Source organism: Chanodichthys erythropterus, chromosome 2, assembly GCF_024489055.1.
Source record: "Chanodichthys erythropterus isolate Z2021 chromosome 2, ASM2448905v1, whole genome shotgun sequence".
In the NCBI taxonomy this organism is placed as follows: domain Eukaryota; kingdom Metazoa; phylum Chordata; class Actinopteri; order Cypriniformes; family Xenocyprididae; genus Chanodichthys; species Chanodichthys erythropterus.
The window spans coordinates 38,736,048-38,754,470 of record NC_090222.1 but is presented as its reverse complement, the minus strand read 5'-3'; the positions used below and the strand labels follow the sequence as shown (position 1 = coordinate 38,754,470).

The window sequence follows — 18,423 nt, the reverse complement described above, 5'->3', positions numbered from 1 at the left end:
TCTCCCAAAAATGAAAAATTTGATGTTTATCTGCTTACCCCCAGGGCATCCAAGATGTAGGTGACTTTGTTTCTTCAGTAGAACACAAATGGTGATTTTTAACTGCAACCGTCGCTGTCTGTCATATAATGCATGGCAATGGGAACTCCATCTATAAGAGTAAAAAAAACATGCACAGACAAATCCAAATGAAACCCTGCGGCTCGTGACGACACATTGATGTCCTAAGACACAAAACGATCAGTTTGTGCAAGAAACCGAACAGTATTTATATCATTTTTTGTGGACAAAACCCAGGACATCAGAGCACAAATATTACCATCAGTTGTTTCTCACTCCGAATCTCTGGTGCCTTCTAGTTATTTCTGGCACTTCGACCCTGTCTCGCTCAACCAGCTGTCAGATATAGTTTCTTCACTGAAACCAATTTCTACACCTATGGATGTGATTCCTTCAAATTTTTAATTCTGTCGCTCCCATCATACTGGCCATAATAAACACTTCTCTGATTAGTGGAGTGGTTCCGGGTGTGTCTCATACGTTCTGAAAAGTGAAGCCACGGGCTCTTTGATCGCCCCCTGGAGGCTGGATGCAGTACAGGTCATAAACCCCGCCCTCTCAATGCAGTCGAATGAGACTTCAGTGAAAACTTAAAAATAAATTCTGCTTCAAATAAAACTTTCTGAAAGATGGTTTTGGTCATTTAAGGTAGTTGTTATCACGCTGATATATATTCAATTGTGCGTTTTTGTGATGATTTAGATTTTAGCTAGCAATTTGATTCTATAAAAACGGGGCGTGTCGTCATTGATTCGAAGTTGATTGACAGGTTGTCTGAGGACTGTCGGAGCTTCGAGGGGAGATTGAAGATGTATTAACTAACTGTTAATTTTCGATTTCTTTGTCATTAACACCAACAAAATGAGTTGTTCAGCAGTAAACTGTACTAACCGACCTACAGGATCTGACGGATCACTGAACTTTTTTTCTGTAACATCAAATGTGGGCGTTATAAATTAATTATTAAATGTTATTAGTTAAGATAACACACCTAATGTTAACCATGTCGGGAAAAAGCAGGTGATCGTTATCTGGCAGTTACTTATTATTTTTCTGGGTATAAAATAATAATTAGCAGGACAAAACTAATGATAGCTTACTCTAATTACAGCAATCGATCTCCTGTAACGTTAGTTGAACTTGATTTAAAATGGCAGGACCGTTTCTGACGATTTAGAGTTGTTTCTAGTGGCGTATTATATTGATTTTATCTACTGAATTTGCTGTTTCAAAAATATTATTGCTCTAGAAACAGAATAGCCTATTATTTTATAGGTAGACTTTTAAATTGTGTATAATTTTTGTAGTCTATTTAAAATACATGAATGATGACGCAGTCGTCTGGGCGGAAGTTTGATATCGCGACTCCGCCTCCGGCTCAACTGACGATTCCTTCTGCGCATGCCCAGGCTCCAAACTTTTTTTTTTTTTTTTTTGGACGTATTGCGTAACGTGTCAGCGCCCATTCATCAGCCCATTTTGGCTTCAGTTCAATACAATGGAAGGAAGCGACGTCGCGTCGTCCATCTTTTTTACAGTCTATGAGTGGTTCCCACAAGCTTCAAACATGCTGTGGTCCAGCCTCTTTTGAAAAAAAACAAACCTTATTTTAAATAATTATAGGCCTATCTCAAAGAACTTGAACTCTAAAACACCACTATGTCCAACTGCCCTGCGCATCTGGTTAGTGAGGTCAAAAAATGCATTCTGATGACGGAAGCGATCTCACGCACTCACTGAAGCAAAGCGCGAGACATCACTTCTGTTATCGAACCTGTTTTCTGGCCAAAAGATAAAAGTCGGATATAGAATATAGAAGAATATATATATTTTTTGTGCATTTTGCATTTGCATCTTTCAGTGCATTGAGTTCATACCCTGATGGTGACCGTAAACATCACATCTATTTATTGCTGCTACTGTATTATTCTGAGCTCCGCTGTCAAATTTAAACACGAGTCTGTGTCTTTTCTGTTCTACTCCCACTTCAGCAAAAGCTGTGTGCTCTTCTATAAACAGCTCATCTGTCTTTCCTGTGGCAGAGGTGTCTGAAACAACACATTTTCTGTTGTTTGATATAGGAGGAATCCACATAAGTCATATACTTCCTGATCATTTTTCATTGGCATTTGAAAGTATGTTCCTTACACAAATGAAGATTTTTGATGAAATCTGATCTGATTTCTGTCCATCAATAGACAGCACATAACTGACATTTTGACGCTTCAAAAAGTTCATAAAGAGATCGTAAAACTAATCCATATGAACTGAGCGGTTTAATTTTTGAAGAGACTCAATCGCTTTATATGATGAACAGATTTCAGGCTTACATATATATCTTACACTTCAAATGTGCATGTGTGTGTGTCTATATATACAGTATGTGCAAAGGTCTTAGTTTTTTCCTGTTTTTTAAAGGTTAATATGATCTAATAACAGAGCAGTAATATTTGTGGTCCCACCCTGACATCACATTTACACCAGATGATCCATTCAAACAACCCAGAATCATGATAACATCATCTTAAGAGAACAAATCACCTGCTTTCTATTTGTTCACCATGTTCAGATAATTGTAGAGATCTAGCCTGTCCACTAGGTGTCAGTACATGACTGTCTGTTTATCAGTATCTGATAGGGACATCCAGATAACATGGACTCTCCATTCAGAGGTGCTGCTGTCCATCCACTCAATACAGACTGTAATAAAAGGATCAAAATGAGAAGTATATTTAAACATCTCTGTCCAGTGTGTAGATTTATAAACCGTCCTCTGTAAGGGTCCACTGCTGCCTGAGATATGTGGATTAATGCAGTCAATTATCTGAGATAAAGATCAAGAGCTGGTTAATAATTCATAGATTATGGTGAAACGACATGCCATAGACCTACTTTACCAAATGGTTATTTATAGATGTTCTTCTGGTGCATTTAACCACACCTTCCTCTCTGGGGTTGTGCAGTACAGGACGTCGTGTCCTAGTGTTCTTCGAATCAGTGATCTGACTGGAGAAAAATGTTCAGGCTGTGGTGTACGGTACATTATGTGAAACCAGACAACAGGTTAAATCAGGTTATTGTCTTGGAAATAACCAATCAAATTTATGACCACTGTTGCATAACCATCATAAATCATATAACCAACCATAACCATATATGATGCTGTCGCATATGGCTCATATTGTTTTGCTGTCCTGGCAGTGAAAAAAGTATAGTTGAGCTTAGTATATAATATATAAACATAAAGGTTTTTTTAATGTTTTGATAGAAGAATTCTAAGATCTTTTCTTATTATTATCAATATCAATTTTTTTTTTGTTTTAAAAACAGAAAAATTCCCTCGTCATCAGAGAAGTCACTGCAAGAGGGATTAAAGATTATGAGGCACGTTAATAAAAAAAAATAATAATAATGATGTGCAAGAAGAAATAATTTATAAGAGATTGCAATGCTCCATAAAAATAAGAATCGTCAATTTCATGTTGACTTAAAGGGATAGTTCACCCAAAAATGAAAATTTGATGTTTATCTGCTTACCCCCAGTGCATCCAAGATGTAGATGACTTTTTTTCTTCAGTCGAACGCAAATTATGATTTTTAACTGCAACCGCTGCCGTCTGTCAGTCAAATAATAGCAGTGATTGGGAACTTGAACAATAAGAGTCGAAAAAACTTGTGACGGCACATTGATGTCCTAAGACATGAAACGATTGGTTTGTGTGAGAAACCGAACAGTATTTATATCATTTTTTACCTCTAATACACCACTATGTCCAACTTCGTTCAGTTTCCTGTTAGTGAGGTCTGATTGCGCTCTGACAACGGAAGTGATGTCTGTATTAGAGGTAAAAATTATATAAATAATGTTCGGTTTCTCACACAAACCGATCGTTTCGTGTCTTAGGACATTAATGTGTCGTCACGAGCCGCAGGGTTTCATTTTGTCTAAGCAAGTTTTATTTACTGTTATAGTTGAAGTTCCCATCTACTGCAGTTATTTGACTGACAGACGGCAGCGGTTGCAGTTAAAAATCATAATTTGTATTCGACTGAAGAAAAAAAGTCACCTACATCTTGGATGCACTGGGGGTAAGCAGATAAACATCAAATTTTCATTTTTGGGTGAACTATCCCTTTAACAGACAGACAGATTAGATAATGCAATACAGTTCATTTTGGAGCCAGACTGATTTATCGGTCTGCCGAGTTTATTGTCCGATATGAGCCTGTCGCAGATATATCTGCATCGCCGTATATGCCGCAAATATGTACCGGTATGAACATTTTTGCACAAGGGCAAGTGAGAAATGAGCAGCACACGTAACTATCTGTATTTAAACTAAACTCATTTAAGCTATGCCAATTTAAACATTCAAGAGCATGAAAAGAGAACTCGCGCGTGCTGTGAGAAGATTTTTGTGTTCGCTCATGCTTATCTCCGACACTGTGCAAATACTGATTTGACTTTCAAGTCTTGTTCTTGAACGGACAAATTCGCACAAAAATAGTCATCAGCATGCCAATTTTTGTAAGTATCCTAGCAAACATAGTTGGTTATGTCATAAAGGTGGAGTAAGTCAATTTTCAAAAACACTGTTTGGAAGTTCGAGACGGGCATGGAGCAGGGTGGTTAGGAATAGGATTGGAGAGTGAGTTTTGGAGGCGGAGCGATGAAGAGAGGGGTGGGTTTGTTTGGGTTGATTTCAAACATCAACAATGTTTAACAGCATTTTTGAAAATCTACCTTTAAAGGGGCTCTATGTAGGAATGACACCAAGTGGTCGAAATATGTACTGCAGTCCAAATTCAAAATGTTGTTTGGCCCGCCCCCTTGTTCAAAGACGCGGGTTGCCAGCAACAAGAAGGAGCGCAATTGACAATGAAAGCTGAGGAGACTTCCACACTGTAAGCTGCTGAGTTGATTTATCTGTTTTAATATGAAGTTGTTCATAGAGATGTTTAGATGGATTCAAAGGCTTTTTAGGTCGGGTAGAATCTGCGATTCTCTGACCCAGTTTGTTTGCTGGTTTCCATGGCTACAGTACGCTGTGTTTTCCACCAACTAGCAACCTGTGATGTCGAAATACTATTGGATAAACTGCAGCACATGGTTTCGGCATGGAACGCACATTTCAAAGCAGAATATCTGGCTGTAGCATTATTTTTTCTGAGAAACAAGTTGGTGAACTTAACACATTTCCTAAATATTTGCAAACATATTGGGGTATTTTTATGCTTTATTAAAGTAAAAATCTTACATATAGCCCCTTTAAGTGAACGTATAACAGTCGAGAAATGCAACGCATGTGTAACCAGGGTTGGGGAGTAACGGAATACATAATTCGTTACAGTTACGTCAAAAAAACGTAGTAATCAGATTACAGTTACATTTTGAAAAAAAGGGGGATACTATCAGGATTACAATCATTTAATTTAAAACTAAATAAATCATTATTTTGCCATGCTAACACATATTAAGCGCTGCTTGATTATACAGTATTTCCTCGTTCTGTTGCTAGTGATGACTCACGTGAGCCACCCGCTGGTGCATGCACAAATAACACCCGTCTACAATCTCACTGCTGCTAGTTGAAACAATGCTTCCCACAGGGAAAAACTCTTTCAATTCGTGGAAAATGCAAACAACATGGTTGTACAGTGCAAACTCAACGAAAACTTTCTATATCAAAGGACTGAAAAATAATCTGTAATACCATACTGTAGCCACTAGATGTCTGAATAGCCGTTTACACACACACACATATATATATATATATATATATATATATATATATATATATATATATATATATATATATATATATTGTGACGAGCAGGGCGGGCGAGAGCCGTGAGGGAACGGCGCGAGGCCGGTGACGCGAGTGATAATGAGCGTCACCTGCGAGGCGTGCCGGCCTCGAGTCTCTCACGGAGGAGCTCCGGAGGCATAAAAGGAGGAGCGACATCAGTGAAGGACGAGAAAGGACCAGGCCTGGATTTTATTTTATGTTTTATTATGTTTGTGTGGCCGGCAGACGTCCGCGAGGGTCTGCCGGCATTACTTTCGTTTTGTTGTTTGTTTATTTTTGAATTAAAGTTACGTTGAATGTTCGCCGGTTCCCGCCTCCTTCTTCCCATATCTACTAACCTCGTTACATTGGTGCCGAAACCCGGGAGGAAGGAGGGACATGCTGTCGGAGAGCCCTCGCTGCTGAGGGGGATCGCGGTGCTGCGGAGTTCGGGCAGCGCGGAAGTGAAGACCGCGAAAGGCTGCCCGAGGCGGTGGTGCTGGAGCATAGTGAAAGGTGGGACGGAGACCCGGATGCCGTGCTCCTGGGACGAGGTGGGGTGGCTGCCGTCCTGGACCTGGAGGGAGCGGAGGAGTCGCCGCCGTCTGCCGTGGGCCGGAGCCTGCTGCCGTCCGCCATGAAGGGGAGGAGCAGGGGACGGGGGACTCGCTGCCGGCTGCCCTCAGTCGGAGGAGCCATCGCCGGCCGCCAGGAGGCGGTCGAGGATCGGGCCGTCCACCGAGCGTCCAGTGCCACCGCATGGCACCGCGAAGAAGAGCCTCTTGGCAGGCTGAGGACCGAGCGGCAGTGTGTCTGGGAGCCGGACCCAGCATTTTTTTTTTTTTTTTTCTTTCTTTTTCCTCTCTCCCCTCTCTCGTCCTGTCGCTCCCCTTGCTTCCGTCTCCTTTCTTTCGTCTCGTCTGTCCTTACCCCCAGGTGCTGCGGCCGCCGAGACAGGCCCCGGGGGGGAGTAAAGCGCAGTCTCGGAGGTACCCCCCCGGCCTGCGAGGGGCGTTGGGGGTATGTGACGAGCAGGGCGGGCGAGAGCCGTGAGGGAACGGCGCGAGGCCGGTGACGCGAGTGATAATGAGCGTCACCTGCGAGGCGTGCCGGCCTCGAGTCTCTCACGGAGGAGCTCCGGAGGCATAAAAGGAGGAGCGACATCAGTGAAGGACGAGAGAGGACCAGGCCTGGATTTTATTTTATGTTTTATTATGTTTGTGTGGCCGGCAGACGTCCGCGAGGGTCTGCCGGCATTACTTTCGTTTTGTTGTTTGTTTATTTTTGAATTAAAGTTACGTTGAATGTTCGCCGGTTCCCGCCTCCTTCTTCCCATATCTACTAACCTCGTTATATATATATATATATATATATAGTTATGACAACTTGACATAAACCAGTACATCATAATCTGTCAGTGTCTTTGTCATGACAACTTGACATCATTTAGCTTGTATGGGTTAACATTGCATTAAACTGTCATGTGGTTGGTTTTGACATTGGCTCTCATGAGGCCATTATAATAGTGTCATAAATATGTATCTTGAGCTCAAGTACAGTGGTACAAATTGAACTTGTCATTAAAATGTCATTAAGTGACAATACTCTGACAAATAATTTTATAACAGCGTCATGACTATTTTTCATTTCTTTTTTTTTTTAAAGTTTCCTCCAACATAAGGTCAGATAATAGACAATTTCAAATTTCGTAAAGAAGATGACACTGTTATAAAATAATGGTAACACTTTATTTTAGGGTCTTTTAACTAGTTGCTTATTACTATTAACATTCATATGGCTAAAATATTGGCTATTTATTAGTACTTATAAAGCACATATTAATGCCTTATTCTGCCTGACCTTATTCTACATTCTTAATCCTACCCAATACCTAAACCTAACAATTAACAATTAACTATAATAAGCAGTAAATTAAGATTTTATTGAGGGAAAAGTCATAGTTAATCGTTTATATATGTGTTCCCTATACTGAAGTGTTACCAAAATAATGTAATGTAATGTAATGTTAACCCATAATGCCAAGTAGTTTTTTTTAAGTTTGATAATCAATCTGCTATGTCATGTTTATGACAGGTTATGATGTATTGGTTTATGTCAAGTTGTCGTAACAAAGACATCTCAAACAATGTCATCTTTGCATTAAAAATGACATAATTGATCGAATGAAGGTGTCATGTCAGTCTTATGCACATCCTTTCAAGTAAAGTGTTACCATATATAGATATATATATATATATATATATATATATATATATATATATATATATATATATATGTGACCTTGAAGTAATCCAAAAGTAATCTGATTACATTACTTTCATATTGTGGTACTTGGATTACTCATTTGTAACTGTAACGGAATACATTTGGATCATGGATCGGTCATTAAGTCTTAAAGGGAAAATGAAATTAAAATTCTGTCATCATTTACTCATCCTCAAGTTATTCCAAGCATGTATATTTATTTGCTCTGCTGAACAAAAAAGAAGATATTTTAAATAATGTGTTTATTAATATGTTTTAATGGTGCTACACAAACATTCTTCAAAATATCTTCTTTTGTGTTCAGCAGAAGAAACCAATTGTTTGGAACAACTTGATGATGCATTTTCTTTTTTGGGTGAACTATCTCTTTAAATGAATCTTTTCAGCCTACTAGCTGGTTTAAAAGAATGAAAGCTACTAGTGCCTGATGTTGTTTTGAAATGGGGACTGGCGGTGTTCCAGAAAAACATCATGTTCCCAGAATCGCGACTCACGTTGTTGTGGCAGTAGGTTTGTGCACGCGGGTTCCGCCTCTGGACGGGTGAAAGTGTGTCACTGGGTTAAAGCGAGTCGAGCTCGCGCACCGAGGGGCGGAGCCACTGTCGGAAACACCAACTAGAGAACATTCAGTTCTGAGCGCTCGTGCGCAGCCTGGGAGTTCCGTTCCATTGTGAGAGAAGCTCGAGAGCCTCAGATGAACGTTGAAGGATCTGAGCAAACACTGGATCTCATCTGCTCGACACACTGCGAGTTACACAGAAAGCGGTCAAGCTGGAATTATTAGGCTACTGACAGACTGAATTACACATATCAAGAGTCTGAAGACTGAAGACATGCAATCAACAAAGCAAGGTAAGGTGTTATGTTTTTAATTCATAATTGTATATATTACGTATTTAGCATGGTTAGGAACATTACTCTTGTTATTTGAAGAAAGGAAAGATTTTTGCAATGTTTTTACCAGATCAGATTATATATATATATATATATAGATATATATATATATATATATATATATATATATATATATATATATATAACATACAGGATTTCCACTGTGATAAAAAAAACAGCAAATATTAAAGAATAAGCATTGTCATTTTTAGACATTTAAATATATATTCTTAATGTTTTGAGAAGAGAAAAAGGTCCCTATAAAAAATTAAAATAATTTTATTCAAAATTTTCTTTTGCATAATTTGGACATTTGGACCATTGCTGTTGATATTTGATTAAGAAATTAATTAATAGCATTTACTGTTGTGTAATCTACATTTAAGCCATGTTGTGAATGACTTTACTGATTTATGCATAAAATTATTTTAATAATTTTATTTGAATAAAATAATTTTATTCGTCGTCTTTTGCATAATAGTAGGTGTCATTTGGACCACTGCTATTGAAATTTGATGAAGAAATTAATTAATAACAGTTATTGTTGTTTAATGTACATTTAAGCCATGTTGACTTTAAGCCAATGACTTTACCGATTTATGCGTAAAATTATTTAATATCTTGACATATTATTGAAGCTTTAAGCTTCTTTTACTATATCACAAAGTAGATGTGCACTTCTATTCTCCTCTATCTTGTGATTTAAAGCACCTTTGACATGCTTTCCATCCCTTGCATTACACTGCTGCAGCGCGAGCACGTCAAACAGTGTATGTGGGTTAGGAGTGCCCGTGACGTCACGCGCACACAGTACTCCAAGTACTAGAAGGCTCGAGCTCACATGGCTCTCGTAGCCTAGCCATGTGCATGTGTGTACGAGGAGACAGGGCTCTGCGGCTGATTGGTCGTGACGTGCCCAATGCGTAATCTCTGATTGGTCGAGGCGAGGCGGTTGCATAATTTAGCACACTGCCCTGACGTGAGACTCTCTGCAGTACCACGTGAGGCAGGCAGTAGACAGCTAGTGACCTAGATATGCTTCCCGTACAAAACACGAGAGGTCCACGTGTGGGTGGGTCTGAGAAACGAAGGGTTATTGCTGTTTAGGTAACCTCCCTTGTCCGTTTAAAAACCTCAAGCACATTTTACTGTGTTTGTGAAGCCACAGCCGGTTAGTGTAGCATAAATACATTTATGCATCATGTGCTGACTGAACAGTTAACTATTAAATATGATTACCGCATTCATAGTGTAATTAAACAATGCTATGCCGTTTCATTCATTTAAAACTGGGTCATCATGAGCTGTCCAAAAAAAAAGTTAGTTCATCCAACATGTGCACTGCATGACTGCATTAATAATTCTAGAATTGCGTTAACAATTAAAGGTCATGTAAGCATTTTTGTGTCTTCTTCATACCATTGATGTTAGTTTACATAATGCAGTTATCCAATACAGTGAGTGAAAGAAGTTTATTTCCGCCACAGAATAAAAAAAATAAAAAGGTAACTGGCTTTTTATATCACGATTCAAACTTTTTGTTCAGAGATAAAAGCTCAGTAAACTCAGAATTCTGAGATATAAACTCGCAATAAAAAGTAATTACCTTTTTTTTAATTATTATTGTGGCAGAAACAAAAAGTCAGAATTTTAAGATGTAAACTCAGAATTCCGAGATATAATGTCAGAATTCCTAGATTTAAACTCAGAATTCCGAGAAATAAAGTCAGAATTCCTAGATTTAAACTCAGAATTCTGATAAAGTCAGCATTCCAAGATGTAAACTCAGAATTCCGAGAAATAAACTCAGAATTCTGAGAAATAGTCACAATTCCAAGAAGTAAATTTAGAATTCTAAGAAATAAAGTCAATATTCCAAGATGTAAACTCAGAATTCTGAGAAATAAAGTCAGAATTCCAAGATTTAAATTCAGAATTCCGAGAAATAAAGTCAGAATTCCTAGATTTAAACTCAGAATTCCGAGAAATAAAGTCAGAATTCCTAGATTTAAACTCAGAATTCTGATAAAGTCAGCATTCCAAGATGTAAACTCAGAATTCCGAGAAATAAACTCAGAATTCTGAGAAATAGTCACAATTCCAAGAAGTAAATTTAGAATTCTAAGAAATAAAGTCAATATTCCAAGATGTAAACTCAGAATTCTGAGAAATAAAGTCAGAATTCCAAGATTTAAATTCAGAATTCCGAGAAATAAAGTCAGAATTCCTAGATTTAAACTCAGAATTCCGAGAAATAAAGTCAGAATTCCAAGATTTAAATTCAGAATTCTGAGAAATAAAGTCAAAATTGCAAGATGTAAACAGAATTCTGAGGTTAAAAAGTCTGAACTGTGAGATAAAAGTAGCAATTTACCTTTTTTATTCAGTGGGGGAAACAACATTCCATAAAAATTTCCAATTTTTCTCTTTAATCTAGGAAATGCATATTTGCATATCAATGTGTGCATGTTTAGTACTTCGCATAACTGCTTATACTCTTGTAAATGTTTTTTTTTTGAGTGTGCATTTTTAAAAAATGTCTCTCTTTTTATTTCCAAGGAGGCGTGATAGCCTACGTCTGCTCCTCAAGCTCCGCCCCCAGCCCGGAGTCATTCATGAGTGACAGCTCTAACAGCCGCTCCCCATCATCCTCCCCACCTCTGCCCACTAAGCCGAGCCGTATCACAGACCTGCCCGCCGCTGGACTGCTGTCGAAGCGCCTTCACCCACGTGACAAGACCCTCGCTGCCAAGAGCAGCATCACCAGTGAGTTGAGATATACGCAGCAGAAGACTGCCAAGAAGTTGTGCTGAGTCAGCTTCTACACAGGATTCAACTGTTATTTTGAATTAATTTTATTTACATGCATATTTTCCAGAGCTCAATGGAATGGTGCTACTGTGTAAAGTGTGTGGAGACGTGGCCTCGGGCTTCCACTACGGTGTTCATGCCTGTGAAGGCTGCAAGGTAAGGAAACGCTTCTCTCAGGATCAGCTAACTCTTTGAGCCTGTTCCAAAACCTAGTGATCCGCTCATGTACAGGTGAGGCAGCATTTTAAGGCATCATTGGCACGCTCACTATGTGAAAGCAGATCCACAATGAAGAACGTTTCAGCCAAATCCTAGAGCTGATTTGCATGCATACTTTCAAATCAAGTCAAGTCAAGCTTGATTTACTTTGCAGAGAATGCAATCCCAAAACGCACCATTTAACCCTTTATTTGTGCGTCGGTGCAGTATGTTTTTAATGCTTATCTTAAGTTGCTGACTATGTAGAGAGTAGCTCAGGATGCTCACTAGGATTTGGAACAGACTCGTAATATCACCAAACATGTTGTCAGTTTTATTTTAATGTCATTTAGGCACTATTATGATTTTATAGTATTTTTCTGAAGTATATTTTTTCTGTTTTCAATTTAAAGGTTTAGTAATATTGTTGAGTTTTATCATTTTTAGTAGTTTCTGTTCTTTTTTTTTTATTATTTTTTATTTTTATTTTAGTACATTAAGTTAAACTACATGAATTGGCAACTAGCTGAAATAAAAAAAAGTTAATATTTTTTTAAAAGTTGATATATAAATTATTTTTAATAAATTTAATATAAATTATTTTATTGCATATAAAAATTATTAATTTTTAAATTATAAATAAATTTATAGACAAAAATATACATTTAATATAAACAAAGAAAACATTTTTGCTATTTATTATTCATAATTTATTCATTTATTTTAAAATGTATAAATATGTTTATAGACAATTTTATTTTATTTCTGTTAACGCTATTTTTATTTCAAGTACCAAATTTTATATTTTATGGTTTTAGTTTTACTTAACTATATGGAAGCTTGTTTTCGCCATGAAATAAAAAATAAAAAAGCTAATTGCGACTTTTTATCTCACAATTCAGACTTTTTTTGCAATTGCGAGTTTTTATCACGCAATTCTGACTTCTCTCAGAATTGCGAGATATAAAGTCAGAACTGCTAGTTATATAAATTATAAGAATTGCGTGATATAAAGTCGCAATTGCGTCTTAAAAAGTCAGAATTTTGAGATATACATTTCTGAGAATTTTTTTTTTTTTTCCTCAAAATTGGACATTATAACAATTGCAACTTTATATCACACAATTCTGACTTCATAAGATGCACTTGTGAGCTTATATCTTGCAATTCTGAGAAAAAAGTCAGAATTGCATGATAAATAATCACATTTGTGAGGAAAAAGTCAGAATTGTGAGATACTATAAAGTCAGAAATGTGACATAAAAACTCAGAATTGCGAAATATAAAACACGTGATTCTGACTTTATAACTCGCAATTGTGAGAAAAAAAAGTCCCAATTACCTTTTTTTTTCAAGCTTCCATTGCAGTAACCCTGGTTAACGTTAACTAAAACTATTAAAATTCATTGAAATAAAGCTTAAAATGAAATATAAATATTAGATACAAAAAAAAAGCTGACAAATGTTGACTTGGCAGCTAAGTACTAAATTAACTATTAATTAAAACAAAAACTGAAATAAAAAAGCTACATTTATAATAGCATTATTTAAAAAAACAAACTAATAAAAATGCACATAACAAAATGACTAAAATTCAGTTGAACTGATTATTTTTACAGGGCTTCTTCAGAAGAAGCATCCAGCAGAATATTCAGTATAAGAAATGCCTGAAGACAGAAAGCTGCACTATTGTGCGGATAAACCGCAACCGCTGCCAGCAGTGCCGCTTCAAGAAGTGTTTATCTGTCGGGATGTCACGAGACGGTGAGTTACGAGCGTATTCGTATTCTTTCTTATGAGCTCAAGCTTTTGTGATGTTGACATTAGGACTTGCACAGCTACTTTTAAACTATTCAAGCAGAAAAGTAGCTCAGCATTTAAACTAGTGGAAGAACTAAATGCATTGAATCTTAAAGAGATGATTTTGTTTTATTTTGGTTCTACTAGAACAGGTTTTTACACTCTAATCACTTGCAAGAAAGCATAATAGGACCCCCTTTAATAAACACTCTGTCTTTCAGCTGTGCGATTCGGACGCATCCCCAAGCGGGAGAAGCAGCGGATGCTCTTGGAGATGCAGACGGCCATGAATAACATGATGAACAACAGTCAGCTGCAGCACGTGCTTCACGGCGCCCAGACCGTCCCGTGCGCCATAGAGACCAGCCAGAGCGACTCCAGCTCCTCCTCTCCGTCGCCGCCGGATTCGCCTCGGTCCTCGTCGGATCTCTCCCGAGACTCGGAGTCAGCCGTTCCCATGGACACGGCGTCGTCCTGTTCGTCGGACAGCGGAGAGGAAGACGCGGCGAGCAACGGACGCGTTCCCCACCAGGACCTGTTCACGTACGGCTCGTCCGTATCTCCGGCCAGCTCCGAAACGCTCAGCAGCAGCAAGGAGGACGAGGAGCCGCAGCGGGAATGCTGGAACCGCTGGAACGACAACCAGAGGCGCTCTGACTGCGAGGGCGGCCTGCAAGGACCTTACAGGGAACATGTGACTCAGCAGTGCACCCGTCAGCCAGAAAACTTGCCTTACCACAGGAACGGCATGAACAAACTCCAGACGGGAGGAAACAGAGGACATCTGGTTAGTGACCTTCTGCTGTTTATACATCAATATTAGCAATAATAACTTAGGATCAGTGTTGTTATTGTGAACTAAAACTAAAGCTATTAAAACTAGATTTTCTTAACCCACAAATTCTGAAAGTGTATCTCATCTTCTCTCAGGTATGTCCCATGAGTGTTTCCCCCTTCGTGGACCCCTGCAAGCCCGGTCATGAAATCTGGGAGGAGTTCTCCAGGAGTTTTATCCCTGCTGTACGAGAAGTCGTGGAATTTGCCAAGCGGATCCCTGGCTTCCAGGACCTCTCCCAACACGACCAGGTTAACCTTCTCAAGGCGGGAACCTTCGAGGTAACGCAACACAAGTCTCGACGCATTTCGGACCGCAGAAGCCGTCCATCAGACCCCTAACGTTCTCCTCCGTTTCCCTCCGCTCAGGTTCTGATGGTGCGCTTCGTGCCTTTGTTCGACGTGAACGAGCGGACGGTGACATTCCTCAGCGGGAGGAAGTACAGCGTGGACCTGTTGCGCTCCATGGGCGCCGGAGAGCTGCTCAACTGCATGTTCGAGTTCAGCGAGAAGCTCATGGCCCTGCAGCTCAACGAGGAAGAAATGAGCCTCTTCTCCGCCGTGGTGCTGGTGTCTGCAGGTACGGCATTCACAAACATCCAGCTGAGCATTTTTCTTTAAATATTATTATTATTATTCTTAAATTAATTTGAATTGTTATATACATTCTTTTGATTAATATAATAATAATAATAATATTTATTATTTAATTATTTAATTTATGATTTATAAATTATATATTTATTTTTAAAATAGAAATAAATTTATAGGCAATTTCTCCTGCTGCAATTTGTTTTTTTGTTGCAAAGCTATCAATGTGAACACAGCACAAAACACTATTATATTATATTATTATAGTTTAGTTGTAATTATATTTAACTATTTATTGATACAGATTGATTTTGCTTTTAATAATTATAAAACAATCTTAATAATTCTTATAAAATAATTTTATATACATTTAATTTTTTTTGCATGCTTTTGCAGACCGGCCATCAAGAATGTAAACAGCACATAATAAAATATAAATTACTACAACTTAAACAAAATATAAAAATAAAAACTAATTTAAAAAAATGCATTAGACTTGACTTTTTAAAATGTAAATATATATAAATTAATTTTTTACTAAATTTAATATCAATTTTATTTTATAATTATGTAAAAATTGTCACTTTTTAAATTATAAGTAAATTTATAGACAAAAATATACATTTAATATAAACAAAGAATTTTTTTTTCTAATTATTCATAATTGATTCATTTATTTTAAAATGCATAAATATGTTTAAAGACAATCTATTTAATATAAGTAAATAATACATTTATGCTATTAATTAAATCATAGATTATTTATTTTTAAATTATAATTACATTTATAAATAAAATACACATTTAATATAAACGAAGGATATATTTTTGCTATTTATTATTCATAAATTATTTATTTTTAAATGTATAAACACGTTTATTGACAAAATCTACATTTATGCTATTAATTTATTTATAAATTATTAAAATTATAATTTAATATAAATATAATTATTTGTAATTTTTAAATCATTAATACATTTCTAAATAAAATATACATTTAATATAAACAAAGAATACATTTTTGCTATTTATTCATAATTGATTCATTTATTTTAAAATGCATAAATATGTTTAAAGACAATCTATATTTAATATAAGTAAATAATACATTTATGCTATTAATTAATTCATAGATTATTACTTTTAAATTATAATTACATTTATAAATAAAATACACATTTAATATAAACAAAGGATATATTTTTGCTATTTATTATTCATAAATTATTTATTTTTAAATGTATAAACACATTTATTGACAAAATTATGCTATTAATTTATTTATAAATTATTAAAATTATAATTTAATATAAATATAATTATTTGTAATTTTTAAATCATTAATACATTTCTACATAAAATATACATTTAATATAAACAAAGAATACATTTTTGCTATTTATTATTCATAAATTATTTATTTTTAAATGTATAAACACGTTTATTGACAAAATCTACATGTATGCTATTAATTTATTTATAAATTATTAAAATTATAATTTAATATAAATATAATTATTTGTAATTTTTAAATTATAAATACATTTCTAAATAAAATATACATTTAATATAAACAAAGAATAAATTTTTGCTATTTATTATTCATAAATTATTTATTTTTAAATGTATAAACACGTTTATTCACAAAATCTACACGTATGCTATTAATTTATTTATAAATTATTAAAATTATAATTTAATATAAATATAATTATTTGTAATTTTTAAAATTATAAATACATTTCTAAATAAAATATACATTTAATATAAACAAAGAAAACATTTTTGCTATTAATTTATTATTTATAAAATATTTATATACGTTTATAGACAAAATAAAAATGTAAATAAATAATCCATTTATGCCATTAATTTATTATTTATAAATTATTTTTAAGCACAAAAAAATAATGAACATGTTTTTGCGTGTCTTTGCAGACCGATCGGCCATCGAGAATGTAAGTGGCGTGGAGGCCCTGCAGGAGGCGCTGATCAGAGCTTTGAGGAACCTGATCATGAAGAACCACTCGAACGAAGCCGCCGTCTTCACCAAGCTGCTTCTGAAGCTGCCTGAACTGCGCTCGCTCAATAACATGCACTCCGAGGAGCTTCTAGCCTTCAAAATCCAACCTTAAAGCCAACCGTGCTTCCCTTTACTCTCTGTCTGACCAATCTGGGTTGTAAATCTTACTCTTGAATGTATTTAACAGGCTTTTTTACTTCGTTTTGTGTATAAAGATGCTTTGAGTTGAAACTTTTAAGATGGTTTTAAAGCTATATTAAATATCATTGTGATTTGCTCATTACGCACAAGCAAAGGTTGTCTACGTTTCACATTTTTTGGTAAAACACTAGACTCTTCCTCAGCAGCATATCTTCTTTTCATTATGTGCAATAGCTGCTAACGCATGGCTTTCGTATAAGAGCAGCTTTACGTCGTATCTTGTCCATAAGAGTATGTCTTCTTTAAAAGATTGATTATGTGTTGTGTGTGTTTGTATAAGATGTCATTTTTTTCTGAATGTATGTCTGTTGCTAGCAGCATGTTGGCATCGTTTTAACCTGTATAACAGGGCAATGTTTTTGCACGAGGTGTCGAGGAACAGATGGGGTTGCGCGTGCTTTCGGCTCCCCTGACACCATAATAACGGAGAGGATTTATGAGCTGAGTCTCTTTAAATTATGTTTTTATATAGACCACGTACAGAGAGGTGTTATAAGTCTTCCATTATGCAGCAGGAAACATGTATAGTGGATGAGAACAAAAGTATGCTTCGTGCACAAGTGAAAGAGATGGAGTTTATTTATGGATCTTTGTATAGATTGCCTTATCACTCTTTGCCACATCTACGGACATGGGGAACATGTTTTTGTTTTTCTTCTCCGGTGATAATTGCAGAGCAGGGAAACCATGTTAAAATCCCAGTTATTTTGGGATGCACTGCTCCCGGTTTACTCTATGCATATGGAAACAGCTTGACAACATGGACATTTATCAGCCTATAGCCAATAGGAAATGACATACAACTCCCTTGTTCAGCTCTGGTGTGTCCATGTTTTTTTTGTTTCCTTATAAACGACAGTGCAGTATGTATAGTTGTGTATATCTATTTGAAATATATCATTATAAAGTAAATCAATAAATATTTACTTGTCA

The 18,423-nt window shown here is 36.2% G+C and overlaps 2 protein-coding genes across 4 annotated transcripts in view; one reads left to right on the top strand and one right to left on the bottom strand.

Annotated features, from left to right (window-relative positions):
* znf385d (zinc finger protein 385D) overlaps positions 1–3,227 on the bottom strand; it is a 235,096-nt gene extending 231,869 nt beyond the window's left edge. The window contains exons 1-2 of one of the 2 annotated variants that reach the window (XM_067412024.1): positions 2,602–3,227; positions 39–151 (exon numbers count right to left, since the gene is read on the bottom strand). The gene's annotated coding sequence lies outside the window, so the exon portion shown is untranslated. Of the gene's footprint in view, positions 1–38; positions 152–883; positions 1,210–2,601 lie in introns of those variants that run through there. The other variant, XM_067412043.1, reaches the window with a different exon arrangement.
* A 5,528-nt stretch (positions 3,228–8,755) lies between these two features.
* nr1d2a (nuclear receptor subfamily 1, group D, member 2a) lies at positions 8,756–18,423 on the top strand. 2 transcript variants are annotated; one of them, XM_067411961.1, is made up of 8 exons: positions 8,756–8,987; positions 11,592–11,795; positions 11,908–11,996; positions 13,658–13,802; positions 14,060–14,625; positions 14,769–14,954; positions 15,042–15,252; positions 17,205–18,423. In XM_067411961.1, the coding sequence occupies exons 1-8, from the start codon at positions 8,969–8,971 to the stop codon at positions 17,399–17,401; spliced, it is 1,617 nt and encodes a 538-aa protein (XP_067268062.1). In that variant the 5' UTR covers positions 8,756–8,968; the 3' UTR covers positions 17,402–18,423. The 2 variants fall into 2 exon arrangements, with proteins under 2 accessions (XP_067268062.1, XP_067268055.1); XM_067411954.1 differs by having other exon boundaries at positions 8,758–8,987; positions 11,589–11,795.

What these genes read in the sequence shown, in the direction of transcription:
- nr1d2a (XM_067411954.1), top strand. An exon ending in TGCCAAGAGCAGCATCACCA is followed by an intron (nt 11,796 to 11,907) that starts GTGAGTTGAGAT and finishes CATATTTTCCAG; the next exon opens with AGCTCAATGGAATGGTGCTA. An exon ending in TCAAGGCGGGAACCTTCGAG is followed by an intron (nt 14,955 to 15,041) that starts GTAACGCAACAC and finishes CCCTCCGCTCAG; the next exon opens with GTTCTGATGGTGCGCTTCGT.